This window comes from Schistocerca serialis, chromosome 7, assembly GCF_023864345.2.
Source record: "Schistocerca serialis cubense isolate TAMUIC-IGC-003099 chromosome 7, iqSchSeri2.2, whole genome shotgun sequence".
NCBI lineage: Eukaryota > Metazoa > Arthropoda > Insecta > Orthoptera > Acrididae > Schistocerca > Schistocerca serialis.
The window spans coordinates 505,568,789-505,591,777 of record NC_064644.1 but is presented as its reverse complement, the minus strand read 5'-3'; the positions used below and the strand labels follow the sequence as shown (position 1 = coordinate 505,591,777).

Sequence of the window (22,989 nt, the reverse complement as noted above, 5' to 3'; positions counted from 1 at the left end):
CCTTAGAATTTTACTCGGTTGGCTCTTTGGTTGTAAATATAGGCAGTAGTATTGTACTAAGACACTAGTTGTCATTTGAAAATTTGTCCCACCATTATATTGCCTCTCCTTTCTGGTTTGTACCCAATCATTCATATTCTAATTAATCAGCTCTTGGTCATAAATACAGATGGAACAATTGTACTAAGGCACAGGTTCCCGTTAAACAAAAGTGGAACCTCGCGCTTAGATTTAGCTGTTAACCAGATCAATTCTTTGATTGTAATTGCATTTCTCAGTTATTAGTTATAATCTGAACAACCTGTTGTACTAAGCTGTTTGTTTCTGTGTTTGAAGGACCAGATCATTGTTGGTGTATTTTAGCTGGATCTTGTGGTTCCACCTAGTGAATTATCTTGTAATAAGTGTTCACAAGTAATGTTTTAAGGCGTTCCTTCAGAGCAGTCTGACAATCAGTTTAACTTTGAAAATGTTAATAGCCAACTGTATAATGGGTTCAAACGATGTGGCAAAAATGAAGCAGAGGTTTGCTTGAAAATGCTGCAGAATTTTCTACAAGTTAACAAATGCAGAAACATAGTAGTTGCCACACTGCCTCATAGGCATGATCTAATTTATAGTTTGTGTATAAACAAAGAAATTCAGGAAACAAACATTAAAATAAGGAAGCTGTGTTCTCAATATGCTAAGTGCGATGTACTGGATATAAGCAAGCTGCATCGAAATCTGCACACAAAGCATGGAATGCATTTGAACCATGGAGGGAAAAGGTTTATTTGTGATCGTGTTAGTGGAATAATTAAAGAAAGACTTCTGAGGCATAGAACAATTTATCAGCTTCCTGTACATCCTTCCAACAACAGTGAGGGGACACAACCTGCTAGAGCAAGACAACCACCATCAAGAAGTGAGGATTTTTACTGGCCACAGATGAAGACAGCACATCCATAGTTCATCCCAGAAGTGTTCTTCAGATTAAAACAAAAGGAAGGCAGAGACAAATAAAGGTAAGTGATGAATCAGATATGCCAAGCAGAAACCCTGAGTTTATAATTGTCCATCAAAATGTGCAGTCATTGCAAAACAAAATTAATGAGCTAGAGGTTTACTGTCAGATCAATTAAAAGAAGTATCTGTAATATGTTTTAGTGAACATTGACTAATTGATGAGATGTTAGCAATCACAAGTATACAAGGCTATGTTATGACATCTCATTTTTGTAGAAAAATATCTACACATGTATATTTGTGAAAGACAGTATCAGCTGTTGCTGCCTAAAATCTCTCGAAAATCTAGGAAAAGAAGGCAATTTTGAAATCTCTGCTGTAGAACTAACCTCAATAAAAATGATCATCATTTGCCTGTACAGAAGTCCAAACTCAAACATAAAAATATTCTTTAACCAACTTGAAGGTAGTCTTGACAGTATCAGGGACCTAAACAAAACAGTTACAATATGTGGAGACTTTAACATTGACTTTAACAACGTTTCAAAAGGTAGAGATGATCAAAGTCCCCTACCAGAGGTACAAGTGTATCCAACACCACTATTGATATGATACTGACAAACAGGGGTAGCCATGAATATGCAGACAGAAACTTCAACACAGGCTTCAGTGACCACTAAGCTCAGCTTCTTGAAATATCTTCAATGCCAAACTTAATTAAACAAACATAAACAATAAAAACAGGAAGAACCTTCAGCCATCAAATCATTGGTATGATGTCAACTTTATCCTGATGCCACATGTCTTTGACTTCCTCAGCCAACTGGATGTATTTCTCAATTTTTTCTCCTGTTTTCTTCTGTATATTTGTTGTATTGGGTATGGATATTTCGATTAGTTGTGTTAATTTCTTCTTTTTATTGGTGATTATGATGTCAGGTTTTTTGTGTGGTGTTGTTTTATCTGTTATAATGGTTCTATTCCAGTATAATTTGTATTCATCATTCTCCAATACATTTTGTGGTGCATACTTGTATGTGGGAACATGTTGTTTTATTAGTTTATGTTGTATGGCAAGTTGTTGATGTATTATTTTGGCTACATTGTCATGTCTTCTGGGGTATTCTGTATCTGCTAGTATTGTACATCCGCTTGTGATGTGATCTACTGTTTCTATTTGTTGTTTGCAAAGTCTGCATTTATCTGTTGTGGTATTGGAATCTTTGATAATATGTTTGCTGTAATATCTGGTGTTTATTGTTTGATCCTGTATTGCAATCATGAATCCTTCTGTCTCACTGAATATATTGCCTATTCTTAGCCATGTGTTGGATGCATCTTGATCGATGTGTGGCTGTGTTAGATGATATGGGTGCTTGCCATGTAGTGTTTTCTTTTTCCAATTTACTTTCTTCGTATCTGTTGATGTTATGTGATCTAAAGGGTTGTAGAAGTGGTTATGAAATTGCAATAGTGTAGCCGATGTATTTATATGAGTGACTGCTTTGTGTATTTTGCTAGTTTCTGCTCATTCTAGAAAGAATTTTCTTAAATTGCCTACCTGTCCATAATGTAGGTTTTTTATGTCGATAAATCCCCTTCCTCCTTCCTTTCTGCTTAATGTGAATCTTTCTGTTGCTGAATGTATGTGATGTATTCTATATTTGTGGCATTGTGATTGTGTAAGTGTATTGAGTGCTTCTAGGTCTGTGTTACTCCATTTCACTGCTCCAAATGAGTAGGTCAATATTGGTATAGCATAGGTATTTATAGCGTTTGTCTTGTTTCTTGCCAATTCTGTTTTCAGTATGTTTGTTAGTCTTTGTCTGTATTTTTCTTTTAGTTCTTCTTTAATATTTGTATTATCTATTCCTATTTTTTGTCTGTATCCTAGATATTTATAGGCATCTGTTTTTTCCATCGTTTCTATGCAGTCGCTGTGGTTATCCAATATGTAATCTTCTTGTTTAGTGTGTTTTCCCTTGACTATACTATTTTTCTTACATTTGTCTGTTCCAAAAGCCATATTTATATCATTGCTGAATACTTCTGTTATCTTTAGTAATTGGTTGAGTTGTTGATTTGTTGCTGCCAGTAGTTTTAGATCATCCATGTATAGCAAATGTGTGATTTTGTGTTGGTATGTTCCAGTAATATTATATCCATAATTTGTATTATTTAGCATGCTGGATAGTGGGTTCAGAGCAAGGCAGAACCAGAAAGGACTTAATGAGTCTCCTTGGTATATTCCACGGTTAATCTGTATTGGCTGTGATGTGATATTGTTTGAGTTTGTTTGGATATTAACTGTGGTTTTCCAATTTTTCATTACTATGTTTAGGAACTGTATCAATTTAGGATCTACTTTGTATATTTCCAATATTTGTAGTAACCATGAGTGGGGTACACTATCAAATGCTTTTCGGTAATCAATGTATGCATAGTGTAGCGATCTTCGTTTAGTTTTAGCTTGATATGTAACCTCTGCATCAATTGCTCTGTACATCCTTGTGCTACTTTGCAACAGCGTTTTTGTTCTTGATTTATAATTTTGTTCTGTGTTGTATGTGTCATTAATTTCTGTGTAATGACTGAAGTTAATATTTTGTATATTGTTGGTAGGCATGTTATGGGGTGATATTTTGCTGGGTTTGCTGTGTCTGCTTGATCTTTAGGTTTCAGATAAGTTATTCCATGTGTAAGTGTATCAGGGAATGTGTATGGGTCTGCAATGTAGCTGTTAAATAATTTAGTTAGATGTGAATGTGTTGAGGTGAACTTCTTTAGCCAGAAATTTGCTATTTTATCTTTTCCAGGGGCTTTCCAATTGTGCATAGTATTAGGTGACTTCATGTTGCAAAATTATCACTTCAGGCATTTGTGGTATCATCTTGTATGTGTCTGTTTCTGCTTGTATCCACCGTGCATGCCTGTTATGTTGTTCTGGGTTTGACCATATGTTGCTCCAGAAGTGTTCCATGTCTGTTATGTTTGGTGGGTTGTCTATTTTAATGTGTGTGTTATCTATTGTCTGATAAAATTTCTTTTGGTTTGTGTTGAATGTTTGGTTTTGTTTCCTTCTATTTTCACTTTTTTTGTATCTTCTAAGTCGTTTGGCCAATGCTTGTAATTTCTGCTTCTTTTCATCTAACTGCTCTTTTGCTTCTTGTTGTGAGAATTTGCCTAATCTTTTTCATTTTTTGTCTGATATTTCATTTCTTATAAATTGTGTTAGCTGTCCGATGTCTTTTCTCAGTTTTTCTATTCTGATCTGTAGCCTCTGTGTGTTGGTTTGTTCTGATCTCTGCCTAGTGTGTATATTTAGTGTAGTGAGTGCTCCTATATAAACCAGTAGTTGTAACTCTTCCATAGTTGTATTTTCATTTATTTTTTTGTGTATGATTGTGTTGATAGTTGTTATTGTTGTTTCGACTTGTGGGTTATTTGATGGTATATGCAAGAATGGTCTAATGTATGTATTTGTGTCTTTGTATTCTATATATGTCAGCTGAAATTTTTTTCTATATCTAACATGTGTGTCACTTCATGTTCTATTTGTGCTTGTTCTGGTGGCTGTCTTAAGATTTCATTTTCCTCTGATTGTTTAATTCATGCGTGGTGTTCTTTGTTTGTTTGCTCTGGGATGTCTTTATTATTATTATTATTATTATTACTATTATTATTCTGAGAGGCAGCCCGCAAGTTCTGCTCAGTTAAATGAGACAATATTGTGTCATAGGCCACTTCCTAAAACATTTTTTAAGAGATTGGAAGAAATTAAAATGGTCGGTAATTATAAATGGTTCACTTATCTCCTCTTTTGTACTAACTAAAATGGTACAGAAATGGAACCATCCACAGACCCATAATGTATACCATGGCTGCCAGCCATGGCCTTTAGTGGCACCATCAAACTCAACTTCATGTCTGCCATCCTAGCAAGCAGCTGCATACTTCTCCACCCCTATTAGAGCAACTGGTCTCATGACGGATTCTCCACCTTCCATTGAAACCTCATCCTGCCCTGATCTTCTGGAACAATATCTATGGACACCAATTGATGGCCATCCCAGTAACTTATCTCTTGGACTGTGCACTGCCTGCTTTTTCTACCCAGGTGGCCACTGCAGGGAGGTGGAGGAAATGTAATGGCACTGGCCAACATCACTATGGAAACCAAGTACGTGGCACAAACATTACTCTCAGTCACTGTGGAATGACTATCCAGACAGCTGTTGTCACCTGGAGCACCCTCTGATGAAACTACACCTATCAGAATCCTGCATCTAAGCTGTTCCAGAGCTACTCAGGGTCAGTTTTATATTAACTAAAGTGGAACAAAATTGGAACCCATTATGTGTCCATAATTAATACTATGTCATCCACCCACAGCCTTCTGCAGCAGCATCAAAATCAACTTCATCTCTGCCATTCTCATCAGCAGTGACACAGCGGACATGCACGCTGGTCAGTGTATTGGTTTGTTGCTCACTATGGACTTTGATTAGAAGTGTTTACCTTTTGGACTCTGTTAGTAACTGGCTGGACTCTGACATTTCACAAACTGGACTTTAATTGGACTGCTTACTTAAAGAAAGCTTGCACTGTTCTGAGGAGCATTCTGTAACATATCCCAATTTGTTGAATAAACAGGGACAAGTCTCTCTTAGTTTTGAGCTGAGTGTAGATCACCTCTGCAACAAATTGTTTAAGAAAGAGTTTTATTTTTCTCCTACACTACCTGCTTTATAAATTTCTCCTCAGAGCTCTACCCTAATTTTTCTCTGACCACTGTGACTGAGTCATTGCTTATGATTCTGTGATACAACTCATCAGTAAATTTTATTGTTAACATTTGACCATGGTGGTCAAATAAACCATTGACTATTGGCTTTAAAGCTAAAGTTCTGCAAGGTATTTGGTCTAAAATTTAATCGTAAATGGCTGTTGCACTATGTCCTTCTATCCTCATATGGAAATTTATTGGGCCAAATAATCAAAAGCTGAGTACCTACAACTCTGGCATTTCCTGAAGTTGCAAAAAATAAACATTGAAAGCTCCGGTTACTACATATGCATTATTAAAACCATCTCCAACAACTTTGTGAATGTTAAAAGTACTTCCTGCTGGTGGATTGAAAACAGTCAGTACAACAAACTTGTGTGTTTCCTGGCCCACTATTGTAGCACAGAATTCAGAGGACTGTTGAAGACAATATTGACCAAGTTGTAGGTCATGGGACAGAACTCCATTTTTCTTCTTACTGGTTTGAGGTTAATACAATATTAGTTTGCATCCATCAGCATGAATATATTCAATTTCAATGATTTCTGTGTCATGTTTTTACATACACAGGTCTGGTAACATTTTGCCTATCTTTTGCTTCTCCTGTGTGGGTGTGAGAGGTTCATCCTTTTTATAAAAGAGATTTCTGATGTTTTAATCAAAAATGCTAAATGCATTTTCTTTGATATCCATGAGGTTGTCAAAGTATTTTGTTGTGCTAATAATGGTTTTAACTGTAACTACATTTATTCTGCATTAATGTCTTTCAGATGAGTTTACTGAAAAAAAGGAAAGGGAAAATAGAGAAGGGAATATAGAGAAAGTCATTCTTACCAGAAGCATGCAGATGCAAACTGTGCCACGTATGCTGCGACTGAGTGAGAGGCAGTGCATCACAATGTGTCTGATGTCATCCTGAACTGTATAATTAAGATTACAGTCCTAATTGTTGCCTGCATTCTCCACTTTTACTACATACTCTTCTTTTCGAAGATTCTTCCCCAGTAAGTCTCAGCTAGTGAACAGTAGTTAGACATTCAGTCATTGTTGATCAATCATTCTTGGTTAGTCTCTGCTAAGAAATCAGTCACTACTAAGCACAGCTGGTCAGTCAGTTGCAGTTAGGTAATGTAAATAGTTGTGTTCCTGACGTGTTGAAACAAGAAAAATTATTCTGTTGGTATACTCTGCAACATTTACAAAGCCTTTGACTGTGTTGAGTTTTCCTCTGAATGTACTAGGTTACATTTTGCTGTTGGAACAACTACTAATATTAAGCAATATGGTAAGCATTTATTGTTAATATAGAGTACAGATTAAATTCTTGCTTCTCTTTTGTTAAAGTATACGTTGACTTCCACATCTGTTGAGTTTCTCTGCTTCTTGATGGGATTAATGGAACCTGATGAATAAATGAATGAATGACAGAAAATGACCAAATTATTATTATGGTAGGTACTGTACTGTAAACATGCAAATATTGATTGTTTCCTGGTTTACATTTTCAAAGTTTATAGGCATTAGAAAATGAGCATAAAAATATTGTCTCATAAAACAGTATTGTATAATACCACATTGCTTCAATGTGAATTTCAAAATGGAATACTGTCATAAAGAATTAACGTGACAACTAATCTTTCTTTTCTTCTTTTTCTACTTCTTCTTTACTCTTCCTCCACTTTGTCATAATCTCTGTCTTCTTTCTGGTCTTTCTCTTTAAAACTGATTTCCCACTTTATGTGTGTTGTCCAGCTGTCTAGTCTATATCACAATTTTCAATTTTTCCAGCGTGGTGCTGTTCCAGTCATCTCAGGGCCACATAAGGAGGAAGAAGGGTGGGGCATGATCCATACTGTCTGTCAGTGGATATGTAATGTCTTTGTCTACTGGACATGTCAGACTGTCATAACGGGAATAGGAAAATGATTAAGACAACACTGACACTCATCTTCCTGAGACTTGAACTCTTGTCATTTTTCCATATTTTCACACAAACATGGTTTTAAGAAATCTGCCTTTCACAAAATATGAAGAAAAAGCAACACAAACAAAGAGAAAAAGGAAAACATTGAGATCTGCAGAGAGTGAAGTTTTTCTAAAATCTATTTTAAACAGCCACACTAACTGATGTGCCCCAACAGTCAACATATCAAGCTTTATTACTCTATCAAATTATTTAGGAATAAAAGACAGGACTCATCCAAAGGCAGAAGCGCTGCATTGTCAGTAGGTACACAGACAAAAGGTACAGAGCTTTTCTAGTTTGCAGAATGAACCTCATTTTTCAAGGTTGTAGAAAAATGTGCACAGAAAAACACACACACACACACACACACACACACACACACACCTGTCTCCCTACATTGTGCTCAGTCGAAGGCCAGCTATTTCCTGGTCCATGGTGAGTGTACTAGGGTGAGGTGAGGGTGTGGGATGAGGTGAGGGATGGAGACAGACAGGAGGCAGGGGGAGGTTCAGGGGAAGTGTCTAGTGGCTTGTGCATAAGTGGGGAGCCATCTGTGGGTTAGCTAGGGGTGCAGGTAGAAGAGCGCATGTTGTGCTTCGCTGCATGTTGTGCCACTGGGAGGTCCACTTTGTTACTGGCAACAGTTTGGTAGTGGTCACTCATTCTAGTTGACAGATGGTTGGTTGTCATATCAATGTAAAATGCTGAGCAATGCTTGCAGCAGATGGTTACATAAAATGGCTGCTTTCACAGGTGGCCTGGCTCCTGATGGGGTAGGATAAACCTGTGATAGGACCATAATTGGAGGTGCTGGGTGGGTAGATTGGGTAGGTCTTACATCTGGGTCTTCCAAAAAGGTGTGATCCCTGTGGCAGGCAATTGGGGATAGGAGTGGTAGAGGGCCGGACTAGGATGTTGTGGAGGTTGGGTAGGTGGTCGAACACAACTTTGCGAGTGGATGGTACTGTGTGGAAAGGGGGGAGGGAGCTTCTTTGTCGATGGTTCTTGGGATGTACGTGAGGATCAGGTCTGAAGAGTATTGCCTGTCTGTGAAGACCTTTGTGAGGCCTTCAGAATTCTGGGCAAGGGATGTCTCATCACTGCAGATGTGTTTACCATGAGTGGCCAGGCTGTGTGGGAGGGATTTTTTGATGTGGAAGGTTCGTAAACTGGCAAAGTGCAGGTACCCCCCACAATAGAGAGAGAGAGAGAGAGAGAGAGAGAGAGAGAGAGAGAGAGAGAGAGAGAGAGAGTGTGTGTGTGTGTGTGTGTGTGTGTGTGTGTGTGTGTGTGTATGTTTGTTTGTTTGTGTGTGCACCATCCCCTGCTTCAGTATCCCCCCCCCCCCCCCCCTCCAATTCATGTCAGCTAGTTGTGTGCTGCTATCTCATGCCCTAGTCTGTGAAACTGTGTGCTCAACTGTCTGCCATCTGCTCGCTCTACCTGCACCTCTAGCTGGCCAACAGATGGCTCCCCACTCTCCCATGAGCTGCTAGACACTCACCCCAACCCCTCCCTGCCTTCCAATTCTCTCCATCCTTCACGCCATCCCACCCCGCATCCCCACCTCACCCCAGTACACTCACCATGGACCAGGAAAGAGCTGGCAGCTGGCTGAGCACAATGTAGGGAGACAGGACCATGCATGTGAGTGTGTGTGTGTGTGTGTGTGTGTGTGTGTGTGTGTGTGTGTGTGTGTGTGTGTGTGTGTTTATGTGCATGTTTTTCCTATAAGCTTGAAAAAGGAAAACATTCCAAAAGCTAGCAAAGCCCTGTATCTTTTGTTTGTGTACCTATCGACAACACACCACTTTTGCCTTTCAGTGAATTGTCTCCTTTATTCCTAAATAATTGATAATTCTAGATCAGAACTTTCTGTATATTATTTATTAGAATATCATTAAGAGACAAATGTGTGAACATATAAATTACAAATTAAAATCATATTAAATTAGGAAGCTGTATAATAGATATTGTACCTACAATGTATAATCTGGTCAGAAATGAGTTCAAGTAAGTGACTGAGATACACAGAAAATTCAGAATATGAGACATTATGAAGAGCAGAATGTCTGTCGGTACATGCACAAGAATGATAGAAAGAGAGCTAGAAACGAAACAGACATAAATAAATTCTTACCCTTCATCCTTAAGATGTTGATGAATCAGATGCAATATGTTTCTTTTCCTTTGTAAGGTCTTTTTCTCTTCCTATAAAACAAATGTATTTTTAAAATTTCATGCATTTGCATTTATAAATCATATGAACAATGATTTTTTTATGCACACAACATAGGCCTACTCTGCAGATTCCATAAAGGACTGCATCCCTCTGGCTCCTTCTGCACATATTATATTCATAACAGAAACTAAAGTGTCAGAAAACAACGTTCACCACAAGAATTAAGCCAAACTCAGAAAGGAGTTCCTCAAGGATCAGCAATGTGTCTATTTTTGTTTTTGCTCAAATGACTCTGAAGTTTTAAACAAAATCTACATAATGGCTGAAGCATACTAATGAGAAACCAAAACCCACTTTATCAGACACAGTGCAAATTATATCTGAACATGTCTGTACGGCAAACAATTGTCTTAATTACTTTTGAATTCATTAATTAATAGTAAAAATTGTCTTAATCTTTTGAAGATTCATACAAAACAATTACATATACAAAAACAACATGCTGATGCTAGAATCAAAATTACTGGCCTTAACCAGCTGAAGCATTATCTTCGTAAAAACCCGTATCTGCACTCAGAACAACAAGAGTGCTTCCCATTGCATGACATATTTGTGTTTCTTCATGTTCCATTTGCGTATGGAGTGAGGAAAGAATGATTGCTTAGATTCCACTGTGTGCATTGCCATTAGTCTGACTTTGTCTTCACAGATAACATGAACAGTGAAGAATGACAACACAAGAATACATAGCAAGTCAAGAACTCTGCAAATTTAACAGTTAGCATAATGGAAGAGGGCCTAAGCTGAAAATTACTATGATAATATGTGCATCTTGTCTTATATAATATCAAAAGTGACTGAAATAAGTACAGCAAAAGAAGAAAACTGCATCAGTGAGTTTGAGTGTACACCAACCTGACCTAGACATGATTTTTTTAAAAAGAAAAAAAGAAAGCAAGAAACCCATCTGTGAAGGATTTTGTGCATTTTAGAGATGTGAGAAATCATTATAGTTGTGTGAATGCTAAGAGGAAACAGAAAATATGGGTATGTACAAAATGTGATGCTCATATAGGCCAAAGATTTGTGAAGAAAGACTGCATAGATGAGAGCATCACAATGCTGACTGACAAACACATTGACCTGAAAAATAATAGTGTGAATTTTAAGAGTGACAACCAAGAATCACTACAAATGGATTCAAATGAAGATAACAGATACATCACTGAACTCAAACAATTGTTAATGTGGACAGAGCAAGATTTTAAACCAAAGAGATGTTTCACTTAAATCCAAGAACATAAGGACTTAAGTGCATTATGTGGTGCCAGTGAGAAATAAGTTTGACATTTGGACATGTATAAGGAGAAAAAAGGGCCAAAAACTACACTAACATAACAAAAAGATCTGTATGTAAAGAACAAAACAGTAAAGTGGCAATGAAATGTGCAGCAAAAACTACAGAAAAAATGTGAGAAGAAGGGACAGTAACAATTCTGAGTGACAATCACAGACATGGTATCAGCAAAATCAACTTTAATGTAAAGGTATTTAGCTTTATTAAGCCAGGCAACATGTCAGCTGAAATACTAAAGATGACAAAAATCTTCAGAAGTCAACAGTTTAGTTTTGAATGATTTTATTTTGTTAATAGTAGGTTCCAGTTAATTATGCAGAAACCAATCACAGACAGCAGTTACTGCTGCTGTATTGAAAACATAGCACACACAAATGTAATAATTGTAAACATCCTGCAACACTTGGATTTAGTGGCTGGTCATGTGTTAACACCGGTATCTGCAGAACAAACTTGCAAATCAAAAATGAGTGCAGGAATTTTAAGAATGTACAAATTGTAGGTATAATCTGCTTGGGATAAAGGTATCACATGAGACATGGACTATGTCTTAACTACCCAGGAAACAGTTAATGGCAAAGAAAATTATCACTGCTGTAGGGAAACTACACTCCTGGAAATGGAAAAAAGAACACATTGACACCGGTGTGTCAGACCCACCATACTTGCTCCGGACACTGCGAGAGGGCTGTACAAGCAATGATCACACGCACGGTACAGCGGAAACACCAGGAACCGCGGTGTTGGCCGTCGAATGGCGCTAGCTGCGCAGCATTTGTGCACCGCCGCCGTCAGTGTCAGCCAGTTTGCCGTGGCATACGGAGCTCCATCGCAGTCTAAAGACTGGTAGCATGCCGCGATAGTGTGGACGTGAACCGTATGTGCAGTTGACGGACTTTGAGCGAGGGCGTATAGTGGGCATGCGGGAGGCCGGGTGGACGTACCGCCGAATTGCTCAACACGTGGGGCGTGAGGTCTCCACAGTACATCGATGATGTCGCCAGTGGTCGGCGGAAGGTGCACGTGCCCGTCGACCTGGGACCGGACCGCAGCGACGCACGGATGCACGCCAAGACCGTAGGATCCTACGCAGTGCCGTAGGGGACCGCACCGCCACTTCCCAGCAAATTAGGGACACTGTTGCTCCTGGGGTATCGGCGAGGACCATTCGCAACCGTCTCCATGAAGCTGGGCTACGGTCCCGCACACCATTAGGCCGTCTTCCGCTCACGCCCCAACATCGTGCAGCCCGCCTCCAGTGGTGTCGCGACAGGCGTGAATGGAGGGACGAATGGAGACGTGTCGTCTTCAGCGATGAGAGTCGCTTCTGCCTTGGTGCCAATGATGGTTGTATGCGTGTTTGGCGCCGTGCAGGTGAGCGCCCAATCAGGACTGCATACGACCGAGGCACACAGGGCCAACACCCGGCATCATGGTGTGGGGAGCGATCTCCTACACTGGCCGTACACCACTGGTGATCGTCGAGGGGACATTGAATAGTGCACGGTACATCCAAACCGTCATCGAACTCATCGTTCTACCATTCCTAGACCGGCAAGGGAACTTGCTGTTCCAACAGGACAATGCACGTCCGCATGTATCCCGTGCCACCCAACGTGCTCTAGAAGGTGTAAGTCAACTACCCTGGCCAGCAAGATCTCCGGATCTGTCCCCCATTGAGCATGTTTGGGACTGGATGAAGCGTCGTCTCACGCGGTCTGCACGTCCAGCACGAACGCTGGTCCAACTGAGGCGCCAGGTGGAAATGGCATGGCAAGCCGTTCCACAGGACTACATCCAGCATCTCTACGATCGTCTCCATGGGAGAATAGCAGCCTGCATTGCTGCTAAAGGTGGATATACACTGTACTAGTGCCGACATTGTGCATGCTCTGTTGCCTGTGTCTATGTGCCTGTGGGTCTGTCAGTGTGATCATGTGATGTATCTGACCCCAGGAATGTGTCAATAAAGTTTCCCCTTCCTGGGACAATGAATTCACGGTGTTCTTATTTCAATTTCCAGGAGTGTAAAAACTACAGGCACATGCAGAACAGTGTGTAACCAGTTGCTGATTATTTACTGAATAACAAGAAAAAGAAGTGAGATAAAACACTGATGAAAACAAAGGCAATGTATACTGAACCAAGTATTACAAATGGCAACAATCAATTAATGTCAACACCATCAAGAGGATACCTCCTGACAGAGAACCAACAAGCAAGGAAGTACGGTATATAAGATTCGCCAACCAATGAACAAGTGAGTCTTACAAAATCATCATCATCAATAACAGCAGTACGCAACATAAGATCCAAAAGCTCCACATAAAAATCAGCAATAGCAACACCAGAAAGTATTCAGAGAATGAACATCAGACCCAGAAGAGACAAAGAAAAATTATCATCTGCAACAGCAGCAGCAAGCAGTCAGAAAATGCAACTGACAACATGAATGGTCACAATAAATTTTTATCTTCTTGTAGCAGAGTAAGTCGAGATCCATTCTATATGCTATTATTCTTCAAAAACTTTGAATGTGTTGTGAAAAAAGTACTAAAGAAAAAAGAAAACTGTACCAACTGCACTAACTTCGATATTGAAATATCGAATTCTGACAAGCAGAATCAACATCTTTTCTCAATATCTTAAAGTCATTAAATTTATTCTGTACAAACAAGAGTCCTACTGATAAAGAAGTCTGGTGAAATAATGTTATTGTTAAGTTCTCTGATGAGATTTTTACCATTAGGCATTGGGAGGGATGTTTCTATGACCATGAACCATTACTCCTCACACTCTATAACAAAGGTCATGTCTCACTAATAAAACCACACAAGAAGAAAATGTAGTGACTCGGTTGAGAGGTCAGAAAGATGAGTTTGTAAATTTGTCTGCTGATACACTACATTATATAAAATGGGATTTTTTTTGTATGAACCACACATTAGACAAAGTAATGTTGAAACTATGTCTGATAGATTCTTTTGCAAATATATTGATGTGTGATACATTTGTTCGTCTCTAAGAAAGAGTAATTTCAAAGGTAAGCATAAAGCAAAGTTGTCAAACTGGTATACTGGGTAACTTGAAAGCATTAGGGAACAAATGTTGTCATTGTGAAGTGCACAGAAAAATAACTGTAAGATACACACTTTACAAGCAGAGTGGATTACAGAACATATCTGAAATATATTTTTTTTATATAAAACTAAGCTCCCTCAAGGAAAAAAGGTAAGCTTTAAATGGTTACAGAAACTGCTCCAAACAAGTGAAAAGTGGCATGACAGATAGTCAGACAAGAAACTCTCTTACCCACATACTAGAAGTGTCACTTGAACCAGACCAATCAAATAAGTTCTTTGTGTCTTTAGTGAAAGAAACTGGAAACAGAATCAACTTTGCTGACATGTCTGCAAGTGAACTATTTGACATACCACTGCCAGTAACCAGTCTTTTCAATAGAAAATTATCTCATTAACTGATCGTAATAGCAGTAAAAAAGTTCTCCAGCTTTAAAACTATGAATAATTACTGGCTGCTCAGCTACATTTTCAAGAAAGCTATTCATTTGATCTGTGAACATTTATCATATATTTTTAAGAAATGACTTCAGTTTGGAATAATCCCTGAATCATTAAAAATTTCAAAAGTTATTCTGATTTTTAGAAAAGGGGACAAAAAACTCCCTCAGAATTACTGATCTATCTCAGTATTTTCTATAATATCCAAGATATTTAAAATTCTTATATTTAATCAACTACTTAATTATTTTGAAGACAATAACCTCCTTACAGACAGCCAATTTGGGGGAAAATGCCACATCAGTAATCACATTAACTGATCATAATAGCAGTAAAAAAGTTCTCCAGCTTTAAAACTATGAATAATTACTGGCTGCTCAGTTATATTTCCAAGAAAGCTGTTCATTTGATCTGTGAACATTTAGCATATATTTTTAACAAATGACTTCAGTTTGGAATTTTCCCTGAATCATTAAAAATTTCAAAAGTTATTCCAGTTTTTAGAAAAGGAAACAAAAACCTCCCTCAGAATTACTGATCTATCTCAGAAGCTTCTATAATTTCTAATATATTTGAAATTCTTATATATAATCAACCACTTGATTATTTTGAAGAAAATAACCTCCTTGCAGACAGCCAATTTGGGGGAAAATGCCACATCAGCAGCTCTTAACATTATATACCAGATAATCACTGTTTTTAAATTAAGAATATGGTCTCACTTATTTTATGTGACTTAAGTAAAGCCTTTGATTGTATTCTTTATAAAATATTGCTTCAGAAACTTAAATTATATGGGGTACATAATACAGCAATCAAAGTAGTTGCTTCATACTTAAATAACAGCAAGCAATATGTCTCAATGAGAAACAGACTTTCACTGATGAAAATTGTTGAGACAGGGACACCACAGAGATCAGTTCCTTGACCTTTTCTTTTCATTATTGCTATCAGTGATTTGCAACATCACATTCCCCAATCTATGGTCTGCTGTGCACATGACACAACAGTAATTGAACTAGCCAAAACGCATCAATATTGCAACAAATCACTATATGCTCCATTGAAAGGTTTCTCCTCTAACAGACTTCTGTGTAACCCTGAAAGATTCATCCTCTTCTTTTCAGACTACTTAATAACATAGAAAGTAAGCTTTTAGGATTCCATATTGATTCCAAGATGGCCAGGGGAGAAAAACATTATTCATATCTTCAAAATATTCTGAAGGGTAACATACATAATGTGGAAACTGAGAATTTCAGTTACTTCAGAATATTTAAGACTGACATAGTTTGGAATGTTCCAGTCTCACACTGCTGCAATGTGTGCACTTGACACATATACCCAACATATTGAAGGAAAAATAGGTCATAAGAGAAATATGTGGGGCTGGGCCAAGAGTTCACTCTCAACCCCTATTTAGAAAACACAAAGACAAATTCTTAAATGAAACTTCCTGGCAGATTAAAACTGTGTGCCCGACCGAGACTCGAACTCGGGACCTTTGCCTTTCACGGGCAAGTGTTCTACCATCTGAGCTACCAAAGCATGACTCATGCCCGGTCTCACAGCTTTACTTCTGCCAGTATCTCATCTCCTACCTTCCAAACTTTACAGAAGCTCTCCTGCGAACCTTGCAGAACTAGCACTTCTGAAAGAAAGGATACTGCGGAGACATGGCTTAGCCACAGCCTGGGGGATGTTTCCAGAATGAGATTTCCACTCTGCAGTGGACTGTGCGCTGATATGAAACTTCCTGTCAGATTAAACCTGTGTACCCGACGGAGACTCGAACTCGGGACCTTAGCCTTTGGAAGGTAGGAGACGAGATACTGGCAGAAGTAAAGCTGTGAGACCGGGCATGAGTTGTGCTTTGGTAGCTCAGATGGTAGAGCGCTTGCCCACGAAAGGCAAAGGTCCCGAGTTCGAGTCTCGGTCGGGCACACAGTTTTAATCTGCCAGGAAGTTTCATATCAGCGCACACTCCACTGCAGAGTGGAAATCTCATTCTGGAAACAATTTCTTAAATGTTTATAATTAACATACAAGCAACCTAGAGATAACTGCATAAACTTTCAATGACCATTTCTTAAGTGCTGCTTAGTAAACAGGCTGCAATGGCTCCTTATGAGCGTCATGGAAATTCTGTAACACCACCTTCCCAACCTCATAAGTGAGATAAGCACATTTCTCATAACCAGAAATGAGGTAAAGAAAACCATTGCCTCCTTCAAAAACAGAGAATCAGCAGGTGTAGATAATATTTCCAGCAAACCTCTGAAAGCCTGCTCAGCTCAATCATGTGAAGTTCTGGCCCACATATTTAAGGTTTCTATGTACCTGGATGGCTTCACTGATAGTATGGAACTTGCTGTATAAAGGAAGTTACAACACAAGTCACAAACTATCATCCCACCTCTCATTTGACCACATTCACAAAAGTCCTCAAGAAAATACTGCATTCCAGAACTGTGAGATACCTCAAAAATGTCAACACTGTCAGTGATAGTTTGATATCTAAAAAGGTATGACCACATCTGAATCTATATTTTCTGTCACAAATGATATACTGGAATCCCTATGTAAAAAAATTCTCGCCTCCTCTCCCTCCTCCCCTCTCCTCCACGCAGTTCAAGTGACTGCCACATTCCAGTCAGAACTGCTGGTTGCAGTGGCCATGGGTGTATGAGGTATGCTTGCTTGTGTAAATGTGTGTGTGTTCTTTGCTGAAGAAGACTTTGGCTGAAAGCTATAATGTGTAATAGTCTTTTTGTTGTGCCTGTCTGGAACTCAATGGTCATCTGTACAATGAGTAGTAGTCCACCCTTTTCTTAGTACAGTTGATATTCCAACCTGCAGTTTCCATTGTCTGACATTACAGAAGTATTTAAGGATGACATTAACAAGGAATATTAAATGGAATGATTACAAAAAATGAGAATTATGGAAGATGAATGGAAGACTTTGATTCATTGAAAGGGTTCTGTGAAAGTGTGGTGGATTCACCTGTAAAGGAGATCACATACAAATCTCTAGTATGACCAATTCTGAAACACTGATACAGTCTTTGTAGTCCTTATAATGTAAGCCTGAAGACAGACACTGGACAAATTCAGAAATTTGCTGCTGGGATCATAATAGGTTGATATAGGTTGCAGGTGGCCAAGCGGCAGCCTGCGGGCCATATCCAGCCCGTGATCGGTTTTAGTCCAGCCCATGGAAGAAATCTGAGAGAGAGAGAAAGAGAGAGCAAAGTGCTGCATTGTGCCCCGCCCAAGACATATTTTCAGATATTTTCATGTTAACATTAATAAATATTTCATATCCATTGTAGACAATAGAACACTGCAGCTGTTCAAACTGGAGGTAATTTATAGCAAATTAGTTGTAACCAGTTGCTTGTATAGGCACTTTCTATTCCATTCTAACATTTTCAGATGCCTGGCATCACATTCCAGGTGTTTACATTTATTTATGTGTCATGAGCATTGTATCTTTACTAATGGCATTGCAGAACTTTGCAGCAGAAGTATATAAGACAGCTTTCATAAAACATCCTAAGTAAAGAAATAATGTTCATGATATGTAATTAAATGTAAATATCTGAAGATGGGGTGGGCATAAAATAAATGTGCTCTAAATATGGGTGTTTTGAGGCATAATCTGTTGATGTGGCATGTTGGAAAAGGGGCACCATTTATATAGGTGTGTTACATCATAAGTGTTTACATCACAAACCCACAAGCTTAAGTAAGTATGTAAATCAGGCCTGTGGGTCACCAAAGGTTGCCGATGGCTGAAATAGATCATACAAAAATGTAACACACAAATGCTCCAAGAGCATAAATAGGAATCCTTGAAAAAAAGATGATGTAATTCTCACAGAAGCCTGTGGATAGGCTTAACTAATGTGTATTCAAAACTGACTGTGTGACCATTACACTGCCACAAATGTATATCTCACTTAGAGGTCATGAGAATAAGGTAAGAGAGATTATGGCAGGTACAGAGACATATAGGGACTCCTTTTTCCCCCTCATTCAATATGTGAACAGAGTAAGAAAGATAATAGATAATATTGGTATGAAGTACTCTCCACCATGCACAGTGCAATGGCTTTTGGAGCAATGTATGGCTGAAACAGGGAAAGATGATACAATAAGATATAAATAGATAGATTTGAGATATAAAATAGTGAAGCCAATAGAAGATTAAATAGACAAAGAGAGAAGACCTAGTAGAAATCCTTGGGCAACACAGGAGATATTGAATTTACCTGACATAAGTAGAAAATATAAAAATGCAACACATGAAGCATGTGAACTGGAATTCAGACATTTAAGAAATGAGATTGACAGAGAGCCCAATAGTCTACATAAGTATGGTTGGGGGAGGACTGCAAGATTGTAAAAGCATGAATGAACATAGGAAGTGTAATCATCATCTATAAGAATCTTTTGATGAAAAGAATAGCAGTTGCATGAATATTAAGAGCTCAGTTGACAATTTAGTACTAAGCAAAACTGGGTAGGCTAAAAGATGGAAGGAATATATGGAAGGATTATACAAGCAGAAGGAACTTATAGGCAATATTATAGAAAGATGAGAGGGAATAGCACTGAAAGACGTAAGTCAAAATAAGACTCCTGCAACAGACAAAATTCCTTCTGAATTATTGGGATCCTTGGGGGAGCCAGTAATGACAAAACTATTCCCCTTGGTGTGCAAGATAATATGAGACTGGTGAAATATCCTCGTACCTCAGTACTGATGTTCTCTGGATTTGGAATGATTACAATGAATGCAGGTGCTGCTATGTGTGAATATTACCAAACTATCAGTTTAATAAGTCATAGCTGCAAAATACTAGAACAAATTATTAACAGAAGAATGGAAGCAATGGTAGAAACTGACATTGTAGAAGATCATTTTGGGTTTCAGAAAAACACAGGAACACAGGAGGAAATATTGACCCTACGACTTATCTTAGGGATAGGCTGAATAAATGCAAACCTACATTTACAGCATTTTTAGATTGAGAAGCCTTTTGACAGTATCAGTTGGACTACACTCTTTAAAATTCTGGAGATATCAGGAATAAAATACTGAGAGCAAAAGATTAACTATGACTTGAACAAAAACCACATTGCAGTTATAAAAGCCGAAGGACATGAAATGGAAGCAGTGATTGAGAAAGGAGCAACACAAGGCTATAGCTTATCAGAAATTGTATTCAGTCTGTATATCATGCAAGCAGTAATGGAAACCAAGGAGAAATTTGGAACTGAAGTTCAGGGAGAAAAAACTAAAGCTTTTGAAGTTTGAGGACAACATTGGTATTATGTCAGATGTGATTAAAAAAAGTAGATCATCTGAATGGAATGGATAGCAAATGAATTTTAAGATTAATGTCAACAAAAAGAAAACAAGGGCAATGGGTTGTAAACAGGTGGTGTTGAGGGAATTATGTTATGAAACAAGACACCAGAAGTAGTATATGAGTTTTCCTATTTGAGCAGCAAAGTAATTGATAATGGCATAAGTAGAGGGGGTACAAACAGCAGACTGACAATAACAGGAAAACATTCTCAAAAATAAACATTGGTAGAGGGAGAGCCAGTCCTGACAAAACTCTACCATCTGGTGAGCAAGATGTATGAAACAGGCGAAATACCCTCAGACTTCAAGAAGAATATAATAATTCCAATCCCAAAGAAAGCAGGTGTTGACAGATGTGAAAATTACCAAACTATCAGCTTAATAAGTCACAGCTGCAAAATACTAACACAAATTCTTTACAGATGAATGGAAAAACTAGTAGAAGCCAACCTCGGGGAAGATCAGTTTGGATTCCGTAGAAACACTGGAACACGTGAGGCAATACTGACCTTACGACTTATCTTAGAAGAAAGATTAAGGAAAGGCAAACCTACGTTTCTAGCATTTGTAGACTTAGAGAAAGCTTTTGACAATGTTGACTGGAATACTCTCTTTCAAATTCTAAAGGTGGCAGGGGTAAAATACAGGGAGCGAAAGGCTATTTACAATTTGTACAGAAACCAGATGGCAGTTATAAAAGTCGAGGGACATGAAAGGGAAGCAGTGGTTGGGAAGGGAGTAAGACAGGGTTGTAGCCTCTCCCCGATGTTGTTCAATCTGTATATTGAGCAAGCAGTAAAGGAAACAAAAGAAAAATTCGGAGTAGGTATTAAAATTCATGGAGAAGAAATAAAAACTTTGAGGTTCGCCTATGACATTGTAATTCTGTCAGAGACAGCAAAGGACTTGGAAGAGCAGTTGAATGGAATGGACAGTGTCTTGAAAGGAGGATATAAGATGAACATCAACAAAAGCAAAACAAGGATAATGGAATGTAGTCAAATTAAGTCGGGTGATGCTGAGGGAATTAGATTAGGAAATGAGGCACTTAAAGTAGTAAAGGAGTTTTGCTATTTGGGGAGCAAAATAACTGATGATGGTCGAAGTAGAGAGGATATAAAATGTAGGCTGGCAATGGCAAGGAAAGCGTTTCTGAAGAAGAGAAATTTGTTAACATCCAGTATTGATTTAAGTGTCAGGAAGTCATTTCTGAAAGTATTTGTATGGAGTGTAGCCATGTATGGAAGTGAAACATGGACGATAAATAGTTTGGACAAGAAGAGAATAGAAGCTTTCGAAATGTGGTGCTACAGAAGAATGCTGAAGATTAGATGGGTAGATCACATAACTAATGAGGAAGTATTGAATACGATTGGGGAGGAGAGAAGTTTGTGGCACAACTTGACCAGAAGAAGGGATCGGTTGGTAGGACATAATCTGAGGCATCAAGGGATCACCAATTTAGTATTGGAGGGCAGCGTGGAGGGTAAAAATCGTAGAGGGAGACCAAGAGATGAATACACTAAGCAGATTCATAAGGATGTAGGTTGCAGTAGGTACTGGGAGATGAAAAAGCTTGCACAGGATAGAGTAGCATGGAGAGCTGCATCAAACCAGTCTCAGGACTGAAGACCACAACAACAAACAGAGGGAAACATTCCACGTAGGAAAAATATATTTAAAAACAAAGATGATGTGACTTACCAAATGAAAGTGCTGGCAGGTCGACAGACACACAAACAAACACAAACATACACACAAAATTCAAGCTTTTGCAACAAACTGTTGCCTCATCAGGAAAGAGGGAAGGAGAGGGAAAGACGAAAGGATTCCTGATGAGGCAACAGTTTGTTGCGAAAGCTTGAATTTTGTGTGTATGTTTGTGTTTGTTTGTGTGTCTGTCAACCTGCCAGCACTTTCATTTGGTAAGTCACATCATCTATATAAAATTGAATATAATAGATGGAAACATTCCACGTGGGAAAAATATATCTAAAAACACAGATGATGTGACTTACCGAACGAAAGTGCTGGCAGGTCGATAGACACACAAACAAACACAAACATACACACAAAATTCAAGCTTTCGCAACAAACTGTTGCCCCATCAGGAAAGAGGGAAGGAGAGGGAAAGACGAAAGGATGTGGGTTTTAAGGGAGAGGGTAAGGAGTCATTCCAATCCGGAAAGACTTACCTTAGGGGGAAAAAAGGACACGTATACACTCGCACACACACACATATCCATCCGCACATACACAGACACAAGCAGACATTTGTAAAGGCCAAATGTCTGCTTGTGTCTGTGTATGTGCGGATGGATATGTGTGTGTGTGCGAGTGTATACCTGCCCTTTTTTCCCCCTAAGGTAAGTCTTTCTGCTCCCGGGATTGGAATGACTCCTTACCCTCTCCCTTAAAACCCACATCCTTTCGTCTTTCCCTCTCCTTCCCTCTTTCCTGATGAGGCAACAGTTTGTTGCGAAAGCTTGAATTTCGTGTGTATGTTTGTGTTTTTTTTGTGTGTCTATCGACCTGCCAGCACTTTCGTTAGAGGGAAACATTCCACATTCCGGATGAGGCAACAGTTTGTTGCGAAAGCTTGAATTTTGTGTGTATGTTTGTGTTTGTTTGTGTGTCTATCGACCTGCCAGCGCTTTCGTTATATATATATATATGGTCGATAGAAACACAAACAGACACATACATACACACAAAATTCAAGCTTTCGCAACAAACTGTTGCCTCATCAGGAAAGAGGGAAGGAGAGGGAAAGACGAAAGGAAGTGGGTTTTAAGGGAGAGGGTAAGGAGTCATTCCAATCCCGGGAATAAAATATGGATAATAAACAAC

At 38.6% G+C, this 22,989-nt stretch overlaps 1 protein-coding gene across 1 annotated transcript in view; it reads right to left on the bottom strand.

Moving 5' to 3' along the window:
• LOC126412599 (katanin p60 ATPase-containing subunit A-like 2) overlaps positions 1–22,989 on the bottom strand; it is a 191,911-nt gene that overhangs the window by 80,596 nt on the left and 88,326 nt on the right. The window contains exon 3 of the mRNA XM_050082265.1: positions 9,841–9,911. Within this exon, the coding sequence (XP_049938222.1) occupies positions 9,841–9,911 (71 nt within the window). The remainder of the gene's footprint in view (positions 1–9,840; positions 9,912–22,989) is intronic.